At 46.2% G+C, this 19,258-nt stretch overlaps 1 protein-coding gene across 1 annotated transcript in view; it reads left to right on the top strand.

Moving 5' to 3' along the window:
* LOC144167369 (uncharacterized) overlaps nt 1-19,258 on the top strand; it is a 57,359-nt gene that overhangs the window by 20,785 nt on the left and 17,316 nt on the right. The window contains exons 2-3 of the mRNA XM_077696654.1: nt 17,040-17,188; nt 17,284-17,381. Of these exons, the coding sequence (XP_077552780.1) occupies nt 17,040-17,188; nt 17,284-17,381 (247 nt within the window). The remainder of the gene's footprint in view (nt 1-17,039; nt 17,189-17,283; nt 17,382-19,258) is intronic.

Here is a 19,258-nt window from a genome sequence, read left to right as displayed (position 1 = left end):
CAACCAGCACGTGTGGTTCTCACGGAATCGAATCCTCAGGTCTAGGAATCGAATGTTGCCCCCGTCCGGCATCTCGTAAGTAACAACAAGCGGATTGAGGCATTGTTTGAAAGTTTCTAGTACCTGCGCGACATGAGGGTGAAACATTTGCGGATGACAGCGCAGAAAAATCAGATAATTATCCACGTAGCGGAAACCCATTACGACGGGAAATTCGTTCAGCCGTTCCTGCACTGCCCTGTCCACCTTCGCCAATAGCAAATCACTCAAAAAAAGGTGCTATGAATGACTCGGTAGAGATGCGTTCTTTTTGAATGTACACTTTCTCATTCCATTCTACGAATGTCGACGTAAGGTACAACGACAGAAGGTCTAGGAACCCTTCATTGCTCACGCGAGCTCTCTTTTTAGTGAATATGTTGAAGGGACTTTTATTTTCTTCAAACAAACAGTGAAATTAGCGCATTTTTTGTAGCGCACCAGCCCAACAGTACAGTTTACCGACGTTAAAGCATCTTAGTATGGCTTTTCTGGTGTATCAGCCAACAAAATTATTACCCTAAGAATCAGAGACATAAAAAACGTAGAATGATAATTATTCCGCTCGTATTCGATGTGTCTTCTGGGAGGCGTCTTTTTTGCATTGTCAAAGAACCCAATTTTGAAACCCTAAAAGCAACATAAGTATTTTGCAAAATCATCTTTAACACCGTGCGGTTGCAAGTAACAAGGAGTATTTGTTGATAAGGGTGTTTATTTTAACCGCAGAAACTACGACGTTAAATAAACATTTTTTGGGTGTTTTCCGGCAGGCAGCACATTATAGGATGTGCTGTTCCGTACAGCAATATTAAGTCTGCGGCTCTACGAAGACTAAATCTTCAATCACACAATATATAATTGAGCGTCAATTAATGCTGGTTTAACTGTACGAATACCCTCGCACGAATTCTTACTGTCAAAATTAGATTTTGATTCTACATGTTTTAAATAATGCTTTTGGAACACAGCGGACGTAAGCACACTTGGTTAAACTACAGAACTCGTAAACAAAGTTACGTCCTGCGGAAATTTCACTACGTGGACAGCTGAAATGGGAAGCGAGGCCATCGAGAACGACAGTGACCCTTAGCGACGAAAGAAAACATCAAATCAAAAGTGCAGTTCAAATGTTCACATGTAATCCGCTTAGGCCTTGCGGTCAGGCTTTCATCGCGGCCATAATAACAATTCGTATACATTTAGAACCAACCGCGCGGCAGTGAGGAGCACCGTAAGTAACGGAAAGACTTCTAAACAAAGAGTAATGTGTTTAACAAATATGTTGGTGCTGGAAAGGTTAAGCTTTGTTCGTTTTATTAGTGTTATTGATAAATCACATTTCCGAAACTTGGAAAATACCTTCCTTGGTATAGGAACACCGCCTGCCATTTTTTTAAACGGCAGGTGGTGAGTAGATTTGGCAGTCTTATCCATTAAAATCTCTAGTGATTGAATGTTTGTCTTAAGTGGCGTGACAATGAATAACCTTTTTCCAATTCCTAGCTTGGAAACCGTGCAAATATGGTTAGCTTTCAAAAACAAACCATGATATTTTGACAATGTATGTACTGTCAGCGATGAGGTGTAATTCTTTTCGAAAGGTTGTCAGTGTACATCTCATGCGCTAGTCGTGAGGAATTACGCCCCTATACCAAGATAACCAAAGACGTTCTGTACAAATATGCCTAAGAAACCTTGCTTGACGAGGTAAAAGAGTATTAGTTGAATTGTCGAGATCAACAAAATATTTATAAACAAGGGGCCTCCGCTACTACGACTTAAACAAGTATGAAGTCAGACGAAGCTAGATTGCATTTGTTGAGATGTTTGGCAGTGTGTTTTCGTCTGTGACTCCAGCAACTGCGCCGTCACAAGCGCTCCTCTTCAGTAGACCACGACCGGCTTTACACTTAACAATCCCCGCATTCTGAGTTATTCCGTGAACCAAAGTTTTTTGCTTGATTGGTTCCCTTCAGTACCTTCCGACGCCACCCCACCGGATTGCGCTGCATTTGATCGCCACTTGTGAAGTTGTTCGGCATGTGCCCTCTGCTATTCGTCCGCTGTATTCGCGCTTGCTCCGCGTGCCACCATTCTTAATTGGTGTTTTTCCTGGCCCAATAAACTTGCTCTTCGCTGATTCACCGTAAGAAAGTGCACACATTCCGCGCCCTCTACGGTGTAGCTAAATCAGGACCATTTTTTCACGCAAAAACGCTACTTGGCTAGGCAGGCGAAACATCCAGCCGGACGGCGTCCACACAACGACAATGTCGTTATCGTTAGCAAGAGGTGCCTAGAACGGCGCTTTTCCAGCACGTTTCATCTTGCTGCACGCATTTCATAGTGGCGAGTGAAACTGAAAAAAGAAAACACAAAAAAAAACATTCGCGCGCTTTTACAAGGCGTGGACCATAAAAAACACAAAAACGCAGCACTAAATGGGCACAGTTCGATTTACTGCCACAAAAAAGCAAAACAGGAAGAAACTCTCGGTGCTCGCTCAATTCCTATTGTCTTGCGAGACGCTACATAATATGTACATCACAATAAACATACAACAAACGTGCGGGCACCAGAACTATCGCTCGCAGGGTGACCTTTCTATCGTATGGAAGCACTCTCGCCGCCGCATGATTAGTGATTCGACAACTTTCTTAATTGAGCCTAATATCTTGGTTTTAGGTATTAGTCGACATCGGCGTGAGCCGCGGCGAAAAACCTAGCCAGCAGATTTTATTTCGCGTTCTCAACTCACGTTTCTAATAGCACAACTCTTCCTGGTCAATACTTTCTTGAAGGAAAAGCGTGGTGACACGGGCACAGCGATGTGGAGAACGCATAGCCTAGCGATGAGAACAAGCGCCAAACGCACGTGTAGCACGTTTAACGGATTTTCCGATGATGCATTTAAATATGCCAAGCGTTTTTAAACTACGAATTCTCGTGGCAATGTTTATACTTGTCCAAATTCTTGATAAAGCAGAAAACATTATTCATACATGAGACACGACCTCCATAAATAATTTATTCGTTCTTTTGATTACAAATACGTGGCTGCATGATTTTAAGGATATCAAATGAGAAATACATCTTGAAAAAAATGTTTTGACTTCGAAACAGAAAAAAATGCTCGCGGAGTCTCCTACTAGGAGTCTTTCAAGTTCACAAGTAGGGAAACCTTCCAGTAGATGGCTCCAGTAGTGGAACATGGCCTAATTGAACTGTCGTGAACGGGCATCGATCTGCTGGCTTTGATAACTTCTGTAATCCTTCGCGTTGTGATTAGGGAACGCGCGGCGGCTTTAATGTTTATGTTCAGCGTTTGCGACGATCGGTCAGTGCCGCTCGGCCGATTTTTTTTTTGCGTTGCACTTTTTCTGAACATATTGTCATGTAGACTACAACGACACAGTTTTTTTCGGCAGCAAACTTTATTGCAGTGAACTTGTGCAACGCTAAGAACTGAGATTGCACAAGCTGCTACGAAGCAGTGAACAACATTCCGTTCACAGGCAGGTTTCAGCGAATCAAATGCCGCCGTGTTTGCTGTGCGAGCTTTTATCTTTCGTCGTTAATCATCCGAGAGCCATTGAATAAGATCTCCAACCTCGGGGATCAAAGACGAACATTCTATTACTGTGACCACAGGGTGATACACCATTCCTATGAAATTACATATCCTGCGCGGCATACAAAAGAAAGACGGAGAAGCGCATTTCACTTGCTTAGATAAGACAGCTACACGGGGCCAGACGCTGGCCACAAAACACAGAAAAACAAAAGAAAAAGCATAGTTTGCGGCATTCATATAGTGCGAAATAGCAGCAACCACCCGGCATATGATTTGTTTCGACAGATGTCCATCGTTTTCATAAACGGGCAGTGGTTCGAAAAATCCACAAGAAAACAGTGGTTCTCATCCAAGGCATTGATATGGTAGGCTTTTATACCCAAACCTGCCATTTGTTGTGCTTCTAAAGCAACTAGAGGAAGATGACACAAGCTTGGCTTCAGATGTTGGGAAACAGCTGGTTCAGGAGTTTTCATTGAATAAAGATTTCTTGGCTGGAGTTCATTGTGGCTTCGCACAAGAATTACTGCGCTTCATCCAGAAAATACCACCTTTTGGAGCTGCTATACATGCATTGGAGCGCTTCTTTTGAAATTTCTCCCGTGCCCAGTGAAATTCAGGAACATAAAGCTCTTCCACTTAAAGCTGAACTCAATAAACTTTGTGAAGGCTTCAGTTTATGTGAATTGTCACGAATAAAGTATGCTAGTCGCGGAGGCGCATATGGTACCTGTTTAGTTTAACTGCGTACGTTGGCATTTTCGTACGTAAGATTTCGGTACGGATTGACTAGTATATTGTAGGCGCTGATGGTTATTCTAGGTCCCTACCTCTACCACCGGCATTGATTGATGACACCGCTATATTTCTGCCAGAAGTTGCCGCGCGCGCTGGCAACGAAGCGAGGCTGCCGAGGTTGAGGAATAAATTTCATCCAGCCTAACGGAGGGCACTGTACCTACCAAGCAGATTTTGGCGTTCCGGGTCTCATTGCTGTTGGCTTCTTTGCGCTACGAGGTATCATAAAGCGCAGTGCTGACTCACACTTATAGTTGCGCAACTTCACTACTCTCTGCGCATGCACCCATGATGTTGCATTAGAGCGACCTGCCTTCATTTTTTCTCACCACGCAAACTGCTACCTCTCGCTGATTATCCGAAATCATTGTTTGAAACTAACACATCTGCATAAATGTCCAACCAATAAAAAAATTACACCATCTTCCCGTAGGGGAATCCTGAGTAGTATGCGAAGCAGGCATGGGGTCGATTCAAGTGCCCATTAGTTTTCAGTTCGTCTTTCCGCGAGGTTGATGTACGTAGCTACCGTTATATTTACCATTTGGTTTTCATGGTAACTACCACAGTTTTCACTTACTGGAACTACGAAATGGGAAATTGCGTTGACCCCATGGCTGTTTCGCATACTACTCAGGGTTCTCCTACGAGAAGATGGTGTAATTTTATTGGAGGGGGTGGATGTGATAGAGTGGAGAGGCATTAAATAAAGAGATAGACAGACGTTGTACGTGGTATAAGTTTGTCTTTATTTAAGCATTATAATCATCATGTTCAACGTAGGTGACGTTGAGCTGTGGTTTGCGTTCCGCTTTGATTATGACCGCCTTATCGTCTGTGAAATGGAAAGTCAAGGACTGTTCTAGTGGATGAACACTAAAGTTGCTGAAGATGAGGTCGATGCACGTTCCCCGGATGGTTGTGGGCTGCTTGTAATCGCGGCCCGCCGAGACTCGCCGACGCACGCCGCTGCCGACGACAAAGAAACGTCGAAGGCGCGTGAAGCCTGCTCGTCTCGTGCCGGCCCAGGAAGACACCGGCAATTCTTGTCGCTCCAGGAGCCCTTATAGGGGAAGAGTGCTCATGTCGTGCCGGCCTAGGAAGACACCGGCAACACTGTCGCTCCAGGAGCCATATAAGGGTCCAGGAGTTCAGCAAGCCCAGCACGCGCAGTGGGGGTGTGGACGGCGCAACAACGACAACGACACGGGACTGAAATAGCCCCGACCATGAGATGCTACGCATCTAAAAGTAGTTACCAATAAATAACACTGACTAGGGACCGTCTGTGAGCGTTAGCAGTTCGGCTGAATAAGTATAAAAAAAGACAGATCAGTCCCTTGCGAGATATACGGCGCATGGCTAGATGGATTTGCTAAACGGTGTGCGGTGGTGGTTTCACTTGTAAAAATAAAACAGGCTGATCTTTTACAAACTTCACGGGGCATACGCAAAGAGTAATGTAGTCAGATCAAGTTCAAAACACCTATTCTAATTTTGACCGATTCATGAGTCATGATGGCGATCACGAAAAGAATGGATGGAGACGTACGTACGTACGTAAAAAAATATGAACGAATAAATGCGTCCCGCAGAGGCCGGCACAGGCATTGTAGAAGTAAGCATTTGTTGACTGCCGGAATATCTCATTAATGGCCAATACAGGAGTGTTGGACACGGTGTTGCAGGAAAAACATAGTGGTATAGGAATATCATAAGCCATTCATGCTCGTCTAAAACGCTATGTTAATGACAGCACAAGACTTGCAATACTTTTGATGCACCACCTAACCTCAAATACCAAGTTTTGGTAAATGCAGTGCAAAAAGGTAATATTCACGTTATGTAAGTTTTATTCTACAAACTTCCATTCATGCCTAACTTTTTTGGACAGTGCTGCGGGAAGTTTGCCATTTGCTTCCAGAAATCTCCGTTGTAGCTTACAATCTTTTCGCATTCCCTTTTCACGAAGTTCTAGCGTACCTTTTTACCAAGTTTCAATCTCGCAGCACCAATAGTTCAAAAGTTATAAACGATTTCTTTTTCTTTGGCGCGGGAGCGACTGCACTCGCTGTGACACAAGCAAGCAAAACATATCTAGCTAACTTCCGCGTGAAGGTGACTCCTTACTCGGCATACTCGTGTTATCGCGTTGCCGTTCCCATAGTTTGACAAGTTAACTCAGCTCTCCAGGTGCATTTTTGGTAATGTTACAGCCAAAAGCCGAAATGTAAACAAATCACAGTCGCTGTACCCATAAGCGGGATAACCGCCTTTGTAAATCGCAGAATAAGCAAGTAATCTACAAGGTTAGGCCTTTAAACTATTGAAATAAGTTAAAAAACGCTTCCTCCACATCCGACAGGCACATAAAACCATGGAAAGGCCCAATAATAACAGCGCTCATCAAAACGCCGGATAAATAAACTGCAGTAACCACAAGCCTAACGGGCCCAGCAGGCGGGGTTAATTTTGAATTACAGAAAAAAGTTAACTATTCAGCGGTTAAAGATTGTTCGAAAAAAGTCCAAGAAGATCTCCCGCAGCATCGAACAGTCGCTGTCCTTATAAGCGGGATAGCTGCTCGTGCTCCTTCGTAACATCAAGTCACGCAAGTGAAAGAACTGGCTGTGGCTTAACTGAGGTATGGCTGCGTGTGCTTAGCGGAAGGTAGGGTGGATGATTTCGCTTAGCTTTGCTCTCTGTACGGTTACGGCGCTTCGCGATTTGTGCGGCTCGGTCTTCCTCCGTCTCATCGGCTCTCTGCCCCCTCTTAGTTTCGCTCCAACGATGAAGGCTGGCTTCGTTCAGTGTCTCCAAATCACTTTCCATATCTGACGACGGATCCCACCGATCCGCCCCTTGTATATATATACAATTTTTCATCTTTATTTTTTGTTTATGATCTCAGTTTTTGTATTTTTATTATTTATTTTTATGCATTTCCAATGGTAATTTATTTTCTATTATTTTTATTTTTACTTTTTATTTATATTTATTTCATTTTTTGGCGCGGCGAGTGGCGCTGCCAGCTGCGGCGGCTAGGGAATCGCTAGGTTCCCTAGCCGCCGAAGGTTCCTTGGGAACCCCTGCCAGCTAAGAAACTGCTCAGCTCGCGGTGCGGCCACCAGCCACAGTTAAACGGCAAGAATACGGCCATTGTCGCTGTCGCTACAAAATTCCGAATAAGTTCAGCTCTATATCACAACCGCCGTTCCCATACTGTACCAGGAGCACGGAGGGAGTTTGGTGTGACCAAGGTAACCTCGCTAAAATTTGAATACCCCGCCAACCCCTGGGTGCATAAATAACTATTACTTGCTGTGGCCGCAACAGCCAAGGGCTACCGAGGTATCTAATCGGATATTATGGAAAAAAACAGGAAATAGAGTTTTTGAATCCCTGTTGCGGTCCCAAGGCTTCCTCTTTTATGAGTGCACATGCTTGCCGCACCTTCGCGCAAACCTGCCAGAAGGCCACGGTTGTTTTATTAACCAGTTTTTCGTCCTAGAATAATGTTAAAATTGGGAGGAAGGACGATAATATACCTTCAGTGGCCGTTTGGCCTGTTGAGCTTCAAACTGAACATGTATCGCAGCTATACACTTGCGCACACCACTGACTCGCTTTTATAACGGCGAGATGTCAGTGGATTTCTCACCAAATAGCCAGACCCTCAGCTTATTCCTTAATAACTGCGCGTAAAAAAGTAAGAACGAGAAGCGCTGGCTCAATGTCACTGCATGCGTGCGCGGCAACGTCGTCTGCGGGAAGTTTTTGTTGCTTTCTCTCTCTTATACGTCTGGCTTGGTGCCGTACCTATGCAGGTATGGAGTGCTGCCTACTCCGGAAGTAACTTTTATCCCGGATGCCGAAGTGGCTACAGTAGAAAGTGTTGTATATTTGTCTATTTGGTTTCGGTTCCCGATCACTGCCGCAGGTGGCGCCAGTGTTGTTTAGGTATATAAGCATGCGCAAGTTGGAATAAAGAGGTCTTTTGTTACGATGGGCACTCAAGTTGTCTAGTCCTTCATTCATCGGCGGCACACGCCGCCACTACATTGGCGACGAGGATGCTCGTTTAGGAGGGGGCGTGATTTTCGTCATTTTCGCCGACTGGTTCCCGCGCTTGAGTGTTTCCGGACTGGCACCACCGCCCCCGTTCCTGCCCACGCCTGGCCGCCCTGCTGTTGCCTGGCCGCAATGGATCCGCATCTTCGAGAATTTTCTGCTCGCATCTGGTGCTTCGGACTGTGCGCCGGACCGTCGCAAGGTCTCCTACTCAACAGCCTCGGCGTAGAAGGCCAGCGCATATTTCACACACTACCGCTTCAATCTTCGGCCAACGCTAAGCCCGGTGAGCCAACTACTAATACAGATTCTGGAGTTGTCAAGGACACTTCTCAGACAAAGCACGAAGCGTCATCATACGATACCGCTGTCGCAGCGCTGCATGCGCACTTCACGACAACAACCAATGTTGTGGTCGAACGGCGCCGTTTCGGTAGGCGCGTGCAGCAAGTCGGTGAAGCAATAAATGAGTACGTTACCGCGTTACGTGAGCTTTCTGCTACATGCTCTTTTCCTTCTCGGGAAGATTCCTTGCGTGACCAGTTCGTTGCGGGCGTATTATCTCGGAACTTGCGCGAGCGGTTGCTGCTTGAAGGGTCTTCTCTTTCGTTCGCTCGAGCTGTACTTATAGCGACGCAGTTTGAGCAGGCAACCAATGATTGCAAGGAATTTGCGACTGCAGATGTTCAGCGCATAAATGCTCGCGGAAACACCCCGCCGCCCGCACCTTCTTCCGGCGACCCCTCGAAGCGGTCACGCAGCCAACAGGCCCATTGTTATCGCTGCGGTTCACCCCGGCACAACGCTCCTTCATTCTGCTGCCCCGCCAAAGACAAGCGGTGTCATGGTTGCGCTATTATGGGTCATTTTTACTCAGTCTGCAACAGAAACGCCGCCCCGGTTTGTGAACTACACGGCGAAAATTCGATAACTGAAGAAGTATTCAGCATTCTGGCTGTGACGACATCCACTCGTCCCGCAATCTACAGATCAGTAGCAGTTGGTGAAACGAAGTTAACTTTCCTCGTGGATTCAGGGTCATCCGTTTCGGTTTTGTCACATGACCTATTTAGGCAGCATTTTGAAGGACAGGAGCTTTCAGCTGCTCGAATTAGACTACTGAATTATTCGAAGAAACCAATTCCAGTGTGTGGTTGCTTCTTTTCTGATGTACGTACAATAACTGCACAACAGTTCTTCTTTTTTATGTCGTTGAACAAGGCACCTCGCTTTTCGGTATTGATGCAATCAGGGCGCTCCGTCTGCAGATTGATGGCTCGTCACTGCAGTGCCTTGAACGACAGCGGTGCGTACTAGCGCTTGAACGGAGCCCACCGCAGTCAAGGCAGAGGCGGAGGAGTCCATTCACCTTCCATCAGAATTACTCGAAGAGTTTGGTGCTATTTTTCATCCAGGACTTGGCATCGCAAAGGGTTTTGTTCACCGCGTCAAAACACGGTCGACAGTTCAGCCAGTTGCTTCAAAACTCAGGCGCCTTCCGCTCTCACTGCGGCCACGAGTCTCGGAATAACTCCGCGGCTTGGAAAAAATGGACGTGATAGAGCGAATAGAGGCATCCGAGTGGGTGTCCCCCATTGTTGTGGTTGAAAGAAAGATGGAGGTATCCGCCTTTATGTAGATCTTCGACAGGTAAACAAAGCTGTCGTAGCAGATAGTTTTCTCCTCCCTCATACAGAAGAGCTATTGCATAGTCTAGTGGGGGCAACCCACTTTTCCAAGCTTGACCTTGCATCAGCTTACCATCAGGTCATGCTTCACCCCCAGAGCCGCGATTTAACAGCTTTTATAACACACGACGGGCTCTGTCGTTTTAACCGTGTGTGTTTTGGGCTCGCGTCAGCACCATCTGCTTTTCAAAGTATGATGTCGAAAATTCTGCAGGGCTGCAGCGGCGTCCTGTTCTATATCGATGACATCATTGTGTTTGGGAAGGGGAGAGAGGAGCACATGGCGAATCTTACCGCATTTCTGAGGCGCATAAAAGAGGCAGGACTCAAACTGAACACAAAATGCGTCATTCGATACGCCGGAGCTTGGGAGCTTGCGTTCTTGGGCCACAGGATCACTGCAAACGGTATTGTGCCGTTGAAGGAAAAGGTTGCTTCCATCCGAGACACTCCAGCGCCCACTGATCCAGCCAGCCGTCGATCATATCTGGGATTGGTCGAATATTATTTTAGGTTTATTCCCGACTTCGCTGACATGGTTAAACCAATGTGCGTCCTGCTAAGAAAGCGGCAGCGATTCGTTTGGTCTGACGAGATAGACGCTAGTTTCAGAAAGACCAAAGACGCGCTAGCATCTAGCACTATACTGAGAATGTTCGATGCATCTCTTCCAGTCTTAGTGTCGACGGACGCATCAGACTGCGGACTTGGAGCGGTCCTGCAGCAAGTGGACGGACATAAACTGCACATTGTCGCTTTCGCGTCTCGAGTTCTTTCGCCAGCTGAGAGGAAATGTTCGGTAGGAGAACGGGAAGCGTTGGCCTGTGTTTGGGCGTGCGAGCGGTGGCACGTGTACTTGTGGGGACGCCACTTCCCGTTGATCACTGATCATCAAGCCTTGGTGGCGTTGCTTTCAACACAAGGAACAGGAAGGCGCCCCTTGCGGGTAGCGCTATGGACAGAACGCCTACTACGGTACAACTATACCTTCGAGTACCGCAAGGGGTCGCAAAACCAAGTGGCGGACGCACTCTCACGCTTGCCCGCGTCGTCTTTCCGGGAAGAAGAAACTCTGTTTGACGAGGTTGTATCAGTTCTCGAAATTCCTTCCTGCATTACTAGAGAACAGCTTGAGCAGTCCCAGTTGCAAGATAGCACACTGAAACAAAGCAAAATCTATGTGCAATCGTCGTGGCCGGCACACAAATCCTTATCGGCCGAGCTTCAGCCGTTCTTCAAAGTACGTGACGAACTTTCTGTGGTAGACAATCTGATCTTGCGTGGCGAACGGCTTGTGGTTCCCACATCACTCACGCAGCAGTTAATCGCTGCAGCACATGAGTCGCATCCCGGAGTGGTGCGAACAAAAGCGCGCCTGCGAGAAAAGTATTGGTGGCCGGGCATGGACCGCCAAGTTGAGCTAGCTATCCAGAGGTGTAGCATATGCCAGGAAGCAGACAAGAGCGTCAAGGTGCGAGCTACACCCTTGCAACCGGTCCCTTTTCCAGAGCAGCCGTGGCTCAAACTAGGCATAGATATTGTAGGCCCATTTGAGAGGGCGCCCTACGATTGCAGGTATGCAATCACGCATGTCGATTATTATTCCAAATGGCCCAAAGTGCATTTCTGTAGCGAGACAACAACCAGCACAGTAATACGCTTCTTAGTATCCGTGTTCGCGCGCGAAGGCTACCCAGAAGAGGTTATTTGCGATAACGGTCCACAGTTTGCATCTCGGGAGTTTGAGGAATTTCTTCAAGATCGTGGCATCCAGGTCAAACATTCGTCAGTTCAGTATACTATCCACAAGCGAACGGCCAAGTGGAGCGCTTTAACAGAGTATTATAAAGCTTCATTCAAGTGGCGGTTCTTGAGCAGCGACCCTTGCGCCAAGCGGTAACGGAGTACCTGGGTGTTTACCGATGCACACCGCATGCTACAACGGCAAGGGCTCCAGCTATTCTGCTACACGGGCGGCTGCCAAGAACTCGGTTGGATGTCGTCGGGCATCGGTCGGTCACCTTCTTTGATGATCCTCACTTGGAACTCCGGCGTTTTCGTGAGCGGGTGAAGCAAAAGCAACAGAGCAGCGAACGATACACGGACGCTCGGAGGGCTGCAAGAAAAACCAGAGTTGCCGTTGGTGACTTCGTCAGAGTGAAGAAACCCACTACTAGATTTAAAGGCGACCTAGAATTCAGCCGCCCAAGGGAAGTGATCAGCAGGAAGGGACCATCCTCTTTCCGCCTGGATGACGGCAAAACGTGGAATGCATCGCAGTTCTCAAAGGTGCCACGAGCCTCTGCCGCCCTTTATACGTGGGGAGGAAATGGTACAGCTAGGGGAGGAGGATCTCTGCGTACATGTGAGGGCCCCACCCCAGAGATAACTACGGACGACTTCAGCTGCTGCTCCTTCGGCTGCGCAGGCGCCCACGTCTCCTTCGGCTGCGCAGGCGCCCACGTCTCCTTCGGCTGCGCAGGCGCCCACGTCTCCTGAGCACGCTGCGCAGGCGCCCACGGCTCCTTCGGCTGCGCAGGCGCACAGGTCGCCTGCTGCAATGCAGTCGGCCAAGTCTCCAGGAGCAGTCACACAGCAACGCAGGGTGCCACACCGAGAAAGAGACTACCACCAGAGCGTTATGGCTACAACGTGTAGCAAGCGAAGTTGTGCTAAAGCGAATGGAACGGGCATATCCAGTGTGGTGGATTTCTTTTGTAAATGATGTGATTTTGTAGTACTATATAGCTATGTTCATTGTACAGTTTGTATTTTTGAATAGTATTTTTGCATATGTACTAACATTCTAACCTACTACATTACTAATCCATATAGCAGTTTTTAAGGAAGGGAATGTGTTGTATATTTGTCTATTTGGTTTCGGTTCCCCGATCACTGCCGCAGGTGGCGCCAGTGTTGTTTAGGTATATAAGCATGCGCAAGTTGGAATAAAGAGGTCTTTTGTTCCGATGGGCACTCAAGTTGTCTAGTCGTTCATTCATCGGCGGCACACGCCGCCACTACAGAAAGGTTCAACCATGCTGGGGACTCTCTTAGGGACACATACAGTACTCCCCAAACACATAAGGATCTGGTCACCCTGGTGCAGTAGATGGCCGCCACCTCCCACGCCGACCTACTCAACTCTCGGCCGTCTGTTCCCAGCAGCTGTGAAGCACCTGTCACGGCGGCGGTCAGAACATTAATACAGCAGAGGGTGCTAAGAATCTCTGGGTCCGGACACGCCGTCATTGGTACTTGAGCCTAGCAACTTTCAATGTGCGCAGTCTGTCTAACAAGGGAAGCTTAGCTGTACTACCAGAGGAGCTCTCAGGCATTAAGTAGGATATTAAAGGTTAAGCGAAGTTAAAAGGGAAGAGAAGGCTTGATGGAGATTACTAATGGGCATATTCTGTGCTATCGAGGAACCCAAGGTAAAAAAAAAGAACACGGGGTGGGATTTTTATTACACACAAAAATAGCAGGAAACGCGGAGGAGTTTTTCAGCGTTAGCGAGAGGGTGGCGCCCCAAGGGATCAAGCTAAATACGTTGTACAGGTTAAAGATAGTGCACGCCTATGCGCCAACAACCAGCTATTATCATAAAGCCATAGACAGTTTCTAGGAGGATGTCGAATCAGCAATGGTGAAGCAAAAACAGAATTCAAGATTGTGATCGGACACATTAACGCAAGAGTCACTAAGAAGAGCGTGAGAGTAAATGTCAGCGGGAAACTTCAGCATAAACCGTCGCAACAGTCGACGAGATGTACTGGTGGGATTTGCCGAGAAAATAACCTGAGGTTGGTGAACAAACAATTTTACAAACGAATGAATACGGAATGGACATGGAAAAGCCCCGATGGTTCAACAGAAAACAAAAAGACTTCATTTTAAGTGAAAACCCAGCTATTGTGCAAGACGTGATGGTTCTAAGATTTCGAGCAGCGATTATAGGAATGCTAGACCCAAGCTAAGGCTGAATCTCAAAATGGACAGGAGGAATCTCGTGAACGCTAATCCACCCCGCATGAAGTCAGTCAGAGCCAGATCGCAGGAGTTTAAAATAAGACTTCAAAACGAATTCTCGCTTCTAGACGAGCAGAATGACGTCCGTGTGGACAGCCTAAACAGAAACTTAACAGCGGCAATCAGTGAATCTGTAGCAGCTGTGGGAGAAGCAACATGCAGGCACAAACTAGAAAACTAACTTACCAGTACGGCAGATGAGGCTAAACTATCCGAAATACAAGTAAAACAAACGAAATTTTCGGATACAGCATGGAAGTCAACGAGGAAAAGCTACAAATACAGGGAAGCCTGAATTCAACTAAGAAAAAGCTAGCCAATGGCAAATACAGAATGTACGCACTCAGAGACAAGCAGGGTAGCATAACGCACAACTTGGACGAGATAATACAGGTAGCAGAGCGATTCTACACGAGGCTATAGGCCAGCGACGTTATACCAGGAGAACATGCTGAGAGTACGAAGTTCACTTGCGATGTCCGAGTAGTAACTGAAGAGGAGATAGGAAAGGCAATCAGAGTCATGAAAAGAGGAAAAGCTGCAGGTGACGATGGCATAACCCGAGGAGAGAGGATATATTAGTTTGGAAAAAACTGGCTCTGCTATTTTCACAAGCCTTGAAGGCTTAACACGCGCCCATAGCCTGGAAAAGCCCCATCATCATTCTCATTCACAGGATGGGGATCCCGAAAACCTCAAGAATTACTGAAGTATCAGCCTGCTATCTGTTGTTTAAAAGCTCTTTCCCAAAGTTATAGTTAACCACATAGGTGACAGGCTCGATCTCCAATAACCCATAGAGCAGGCTGTGTTTAGAAAAGAGTACTGAACCATGCATCACATTCACGTTGTCAATAAAGTTATAGAAAAATCCGCCGAGTACACTAAACCCCTTTACGTGACATTTATAGACTAAGAGAAAGCGTTTGATTCCGTACTCACCGCAGCCGTGCTGTAAGCACTGAAAGACCAGGGAACAGAGGAGACCTCCATTAAAATTCAAGAAGACATATATAAAGAATGCACGAACAAGATAACCCTCCACAAGCAAAGCAGTAAATTGCCGATCCGGAAGTTTGCATGACAGGGCGTTACCATCTCGCCCAAACTATTCACAGCATGTCTGGAGGGGGTGCTTATAAAGCTTGACTGGGAAAACATAGGATTAAAGATCAACGGGGAATACGTGAGCGATTTGAGGTTTCCAGGCAACAAGGTATTTCTGAGTGAGACTGCAGAACACCTGCAAACAATGCTTGAGAAAATACAACCACGACGCATGACCATGGGACTAAAATAAATACGAATAAACATAAAGAAATTAAGAATAGGCTCGCGGATAACGTTGTCTTCAGCCTAGGTAACGAAACGCTAGAAGTAAAAGAATACAACTACCTAGGACAGATGGTTAGTGCTGACGCCAACCACGAAAGATAAATACGGCGCAGAATAGGTGTGGGTTGGACAGCACTCGGCAAGCATTCCCAAATAATAAAAATTCAGCTACCTTAGTCACTCAAAAGAAAAATCTACAATCAATGCATACTGCTGGTTCTGACGTATGGAGCTGGAACTTGGCGCTCTACTGAACAACTAAAAAGGAAACGTAGGCCGCCTCAACGTGCCATGGAACAAATAACATAGTTAAAATGAAGAAAAAGAAATGGACTAGGGCTGGCCATGCAGTGAGGCGAACCCAGAACCAGTGTACAAGTCTATAAGAAGGGGAAGGCCAGTAATTCGTTGGAAGGAAGAAATCGGAATATCAGGGGTGGACGTTAGACTCGAGCAGCGCAGGACAGGAGCGCTTGGAGGTCAATGGGAGAGGTCTTTGTCCGGCAGTGGACCTGAGTGGGTAATGATGAAATATGAAGAAATGGTTTAGTGTTGTTTATAGATTGTGTTTTCAACGTGCCCTTCCTCGCGCTTACTGAAAAATATTTATGTCTTAATGATGCTTCTATCTAGTTCGTATTAAATAATTTGCACACCACAAGGATATTCCCACATTCCTACAAATATATTCCCACACATATATTTCCACAATGTATTCCTACATGCCTGTCGAACAAAGAACTAAAACTGACGAATTTATCTATACAGCTTGGTTTTCTGTGCACATGCGACAGTAGTGTCCTTCTACACATGGACAGATTTCATGTCATCTCAGTTGACGCCCATCATTTATTTTGAGTAGCCCTTACTGCTACATGTCGCACTTCCCTACACAAGCATCTATGCACGAACCGATGCGGCTGCTGATAAACACCGTTGTAGAAACTGGAGACACAACTCAAGTTTTTATGACCATGCAAGATGCTTATGTGTGTTATAATTAGAATAAGATATTAGGAATTCATTTTGTGTCGAGCGGGAGCGAACAAAACCGTGCCTTCAAATATTATGGTGTTTTTATACACTATACTGCGATTCCTAAAATATTCCTATTCATTATCGTGAACGATTTAAGACGTGAAAATACCCACATGAGAACTAGCCATACGCTTCTATTACCCGATATGAAAAACAACTCCTAACCGAACATTCAGAATAACTCTGACCATTCTGTTGACCAAACACTATCGAAATGGCTTAGTAATTGAGCGCGATTCTTCCGTCCAACAATTGCCATTCGCTGCAGAAGGACTCTTAATCCTTTTTAGATGCGCACAACTAAGCAGGCTGTATCTGCACTTGATCCATTCAGGCATATACTTGACATCACAAGTTCAAAGCCCTTTCAGGCATTGCTCACACTTCCCGTTACAACGTTATTTCCCAAACGTAAAAAAAAACCTTCCTGTTCTTGAGCGTAAACACCAGACTGTTTTTTCCAGCTCAAAAACGTGAAAGAAAGAGTATACGTTCTTTTTAAGAATTATGGTACAAATGAATTCTACCACTGCCAGTCCGGGCAAATCATTTACAGAAAATCTGCATGGTGGAATGTAACCTTACGCTGGCTACCACCTGGGAAGGAAAAACTGTGAGTCACCGAATATTCAAGCTGTTTTGCTAAATACTTTTCTATTTACACATACTAATTTTAGAGACTGATAACTACCTAATGTTACCCGCTAGGAACTGCTACAACACACGAGTGAACGTGTCGGCGAGTGAAGATGTGAAGAATAATCCTAACAATTACAGAGACCTCTTGACATTTTCAGCTTTACCACGTAAGTACAGTGTGTACCTATAATTAAACACTGGCCAGCTTCATTGTATTTATTTGGTTAAAAACCTACAGAGGCAGGTGCCCAAGCACCACAAGCATGTTCGGCTAAGCATGAGCTGTCCATCTATGGGCGGGTAATTTCTGCTCGGCCGTTGACCCATCAGAGTGTAAAGTCCATACTCAAAAGTGGGCCTTGAACGTGTGCTTAAAGTTCCCTGGTGCAACCTGAACAGCTGCTCACCTTTAACTAAAGCATCGCCAAGGGGCCTCCTTCGGCCGCCAGACTTTGCCGTCGTCTTGCCGTTATTTTATTGGCCGGCGGCCCTTCAACCTTTAACAACGCACGGCCGTTCAACTTTTAGAGACGACGGCTATTCATCCTTGCTTGGGGGCCAGCTGTTGAACCAGAGCCGCTCAGCCATGGTTGAACTTTAGCCATGCAAAATATTCGTCCGGCCGAGGCACTGCACGAGGCATATTAATTGTGGTGCTGCCACTTTCATCCAGCCCTAGAATGGGTATAGTCGAGCTGTTTCTACAGCCAAGTGCAAAATTTATAACCTCGTAACAGCAATCAGTCGTCCTTTTATGGAAACAATAATTTCAGCAACTGACAAAGACTGTTGATCACAAAATGTGGTGCGGATTTATTTTCTCAATTGCTGCTCCTACACTGATGCTGCTTCCATTTCATGCAACCGCTACTGTGGTCGTGTACAGAGTTCCAATGGAAACCACAGCTTCCATGCTCAGGAGCACCTGCAGTACAAAACAAAAAGAAAAAAGAATGACAAGTTACAACTCTGCACAGCTCACACTGTCACCAAACTAAGAAAGGCAGTTCGAGGCACCTACAGATATTTACACTGCTAACGTGCAATGTATCTTGCTTTAAACGGATCCTACAACACTCTTCGAGCAGTGGAAGTACACCTGCACGACGTTTAGATTACACTGCGAGGAATAGCTGAGCCAAATATTACACGTGCACGTGAAGCAGTGGGCGCGCAAATCACCGTGAAAGAGGCGGGAAAACCAACCGCACTCTCTTCAATTTTGCTCCTTATACACCCCTGGCATAGCCTAAACAACGTCAATACGGCCATGGCTGTAGTATTTGCTGTCGCTGGTCAACTTCGTGGCTTATTTCTTTCATTTCCTGTTCGTCGGCGCTGTGTACCAACCACTTCTAAGCGTGAACCTGTACGTAAAGTTTTGGGGGGTCTGTTGTGTTTTGAGTGCGCAAGGAGTTTGAGTGACCGACTAAATAGTTCCCGTTCAGCGAGATCACTCGACAACAAACGTTCATTACTGTGACAACGCCATACGTAGGCAGCGATGCCTGCTTTTTTGTGGCACCAGACGGGAAATAGACCACTTCACTTTGCGAAGAAAAGAAAAAAAAACTCCCCGGTCTGTGATACAGCGAAGGCCCCCCAAAAGAACACCGTGAGCCGCACCCCACTCAAGGTGAGAGCGCACAACTTTCGCGCGTTCAGCCGAGGTGCTCCTGAACTACAAATTGGTTAAAGAAATGAAATAGTTTCCAAAGAAACAGAACCCGAGAAAGCATTAGGAAAGGTTTTCAGCCAGGAATCAGAAAAAAATGAAAATGTGAAAACGCTTTTATTGCAAAGCTCAGATTTTTAAACTATTCCCGTGTTTCCTTTTTTTCTCAAGGGAAGTTTTAGCTCCGAAAAGTTGAGCAGTTGCATATTGTAATTTGCCTTGTTCAAAGTGGCCCAGCAATCGAAGGCACACGATAGTGCGGTGAAACCGCCCAGACGCATATATAAACAGAGCTCGTGCGATAAAAACCTGCATACGGTACAAAACACCTCCATTCCTCACGATGTCATCAAGAGCACCAGCAATTAT

The sequence above is a fragment of the Haemaphysalis longicornis genome, unplaced genomic scaffold (assembly GCF_048455015.1).
Source record: "Haemaphysalis longicornis isolate Haplotype H1 unplaced genomic scaffold, Haemaphysalis longicornis Haplotype H1 scaffold_2, whole genome shotgun sequence".
Taxonomy (NCBI): Eukaryota; Metazoa; Arthropoda; class Arachnida; order Ixodida; family Ixodidae; genus Haemaphysalis; species Haemaphysalis longicornis.
The sequence above is the reverse complement of the archived record's forward strand: the minus strand, read 5'-3'. Positions and strand labels throughout refer to the sequence as shown.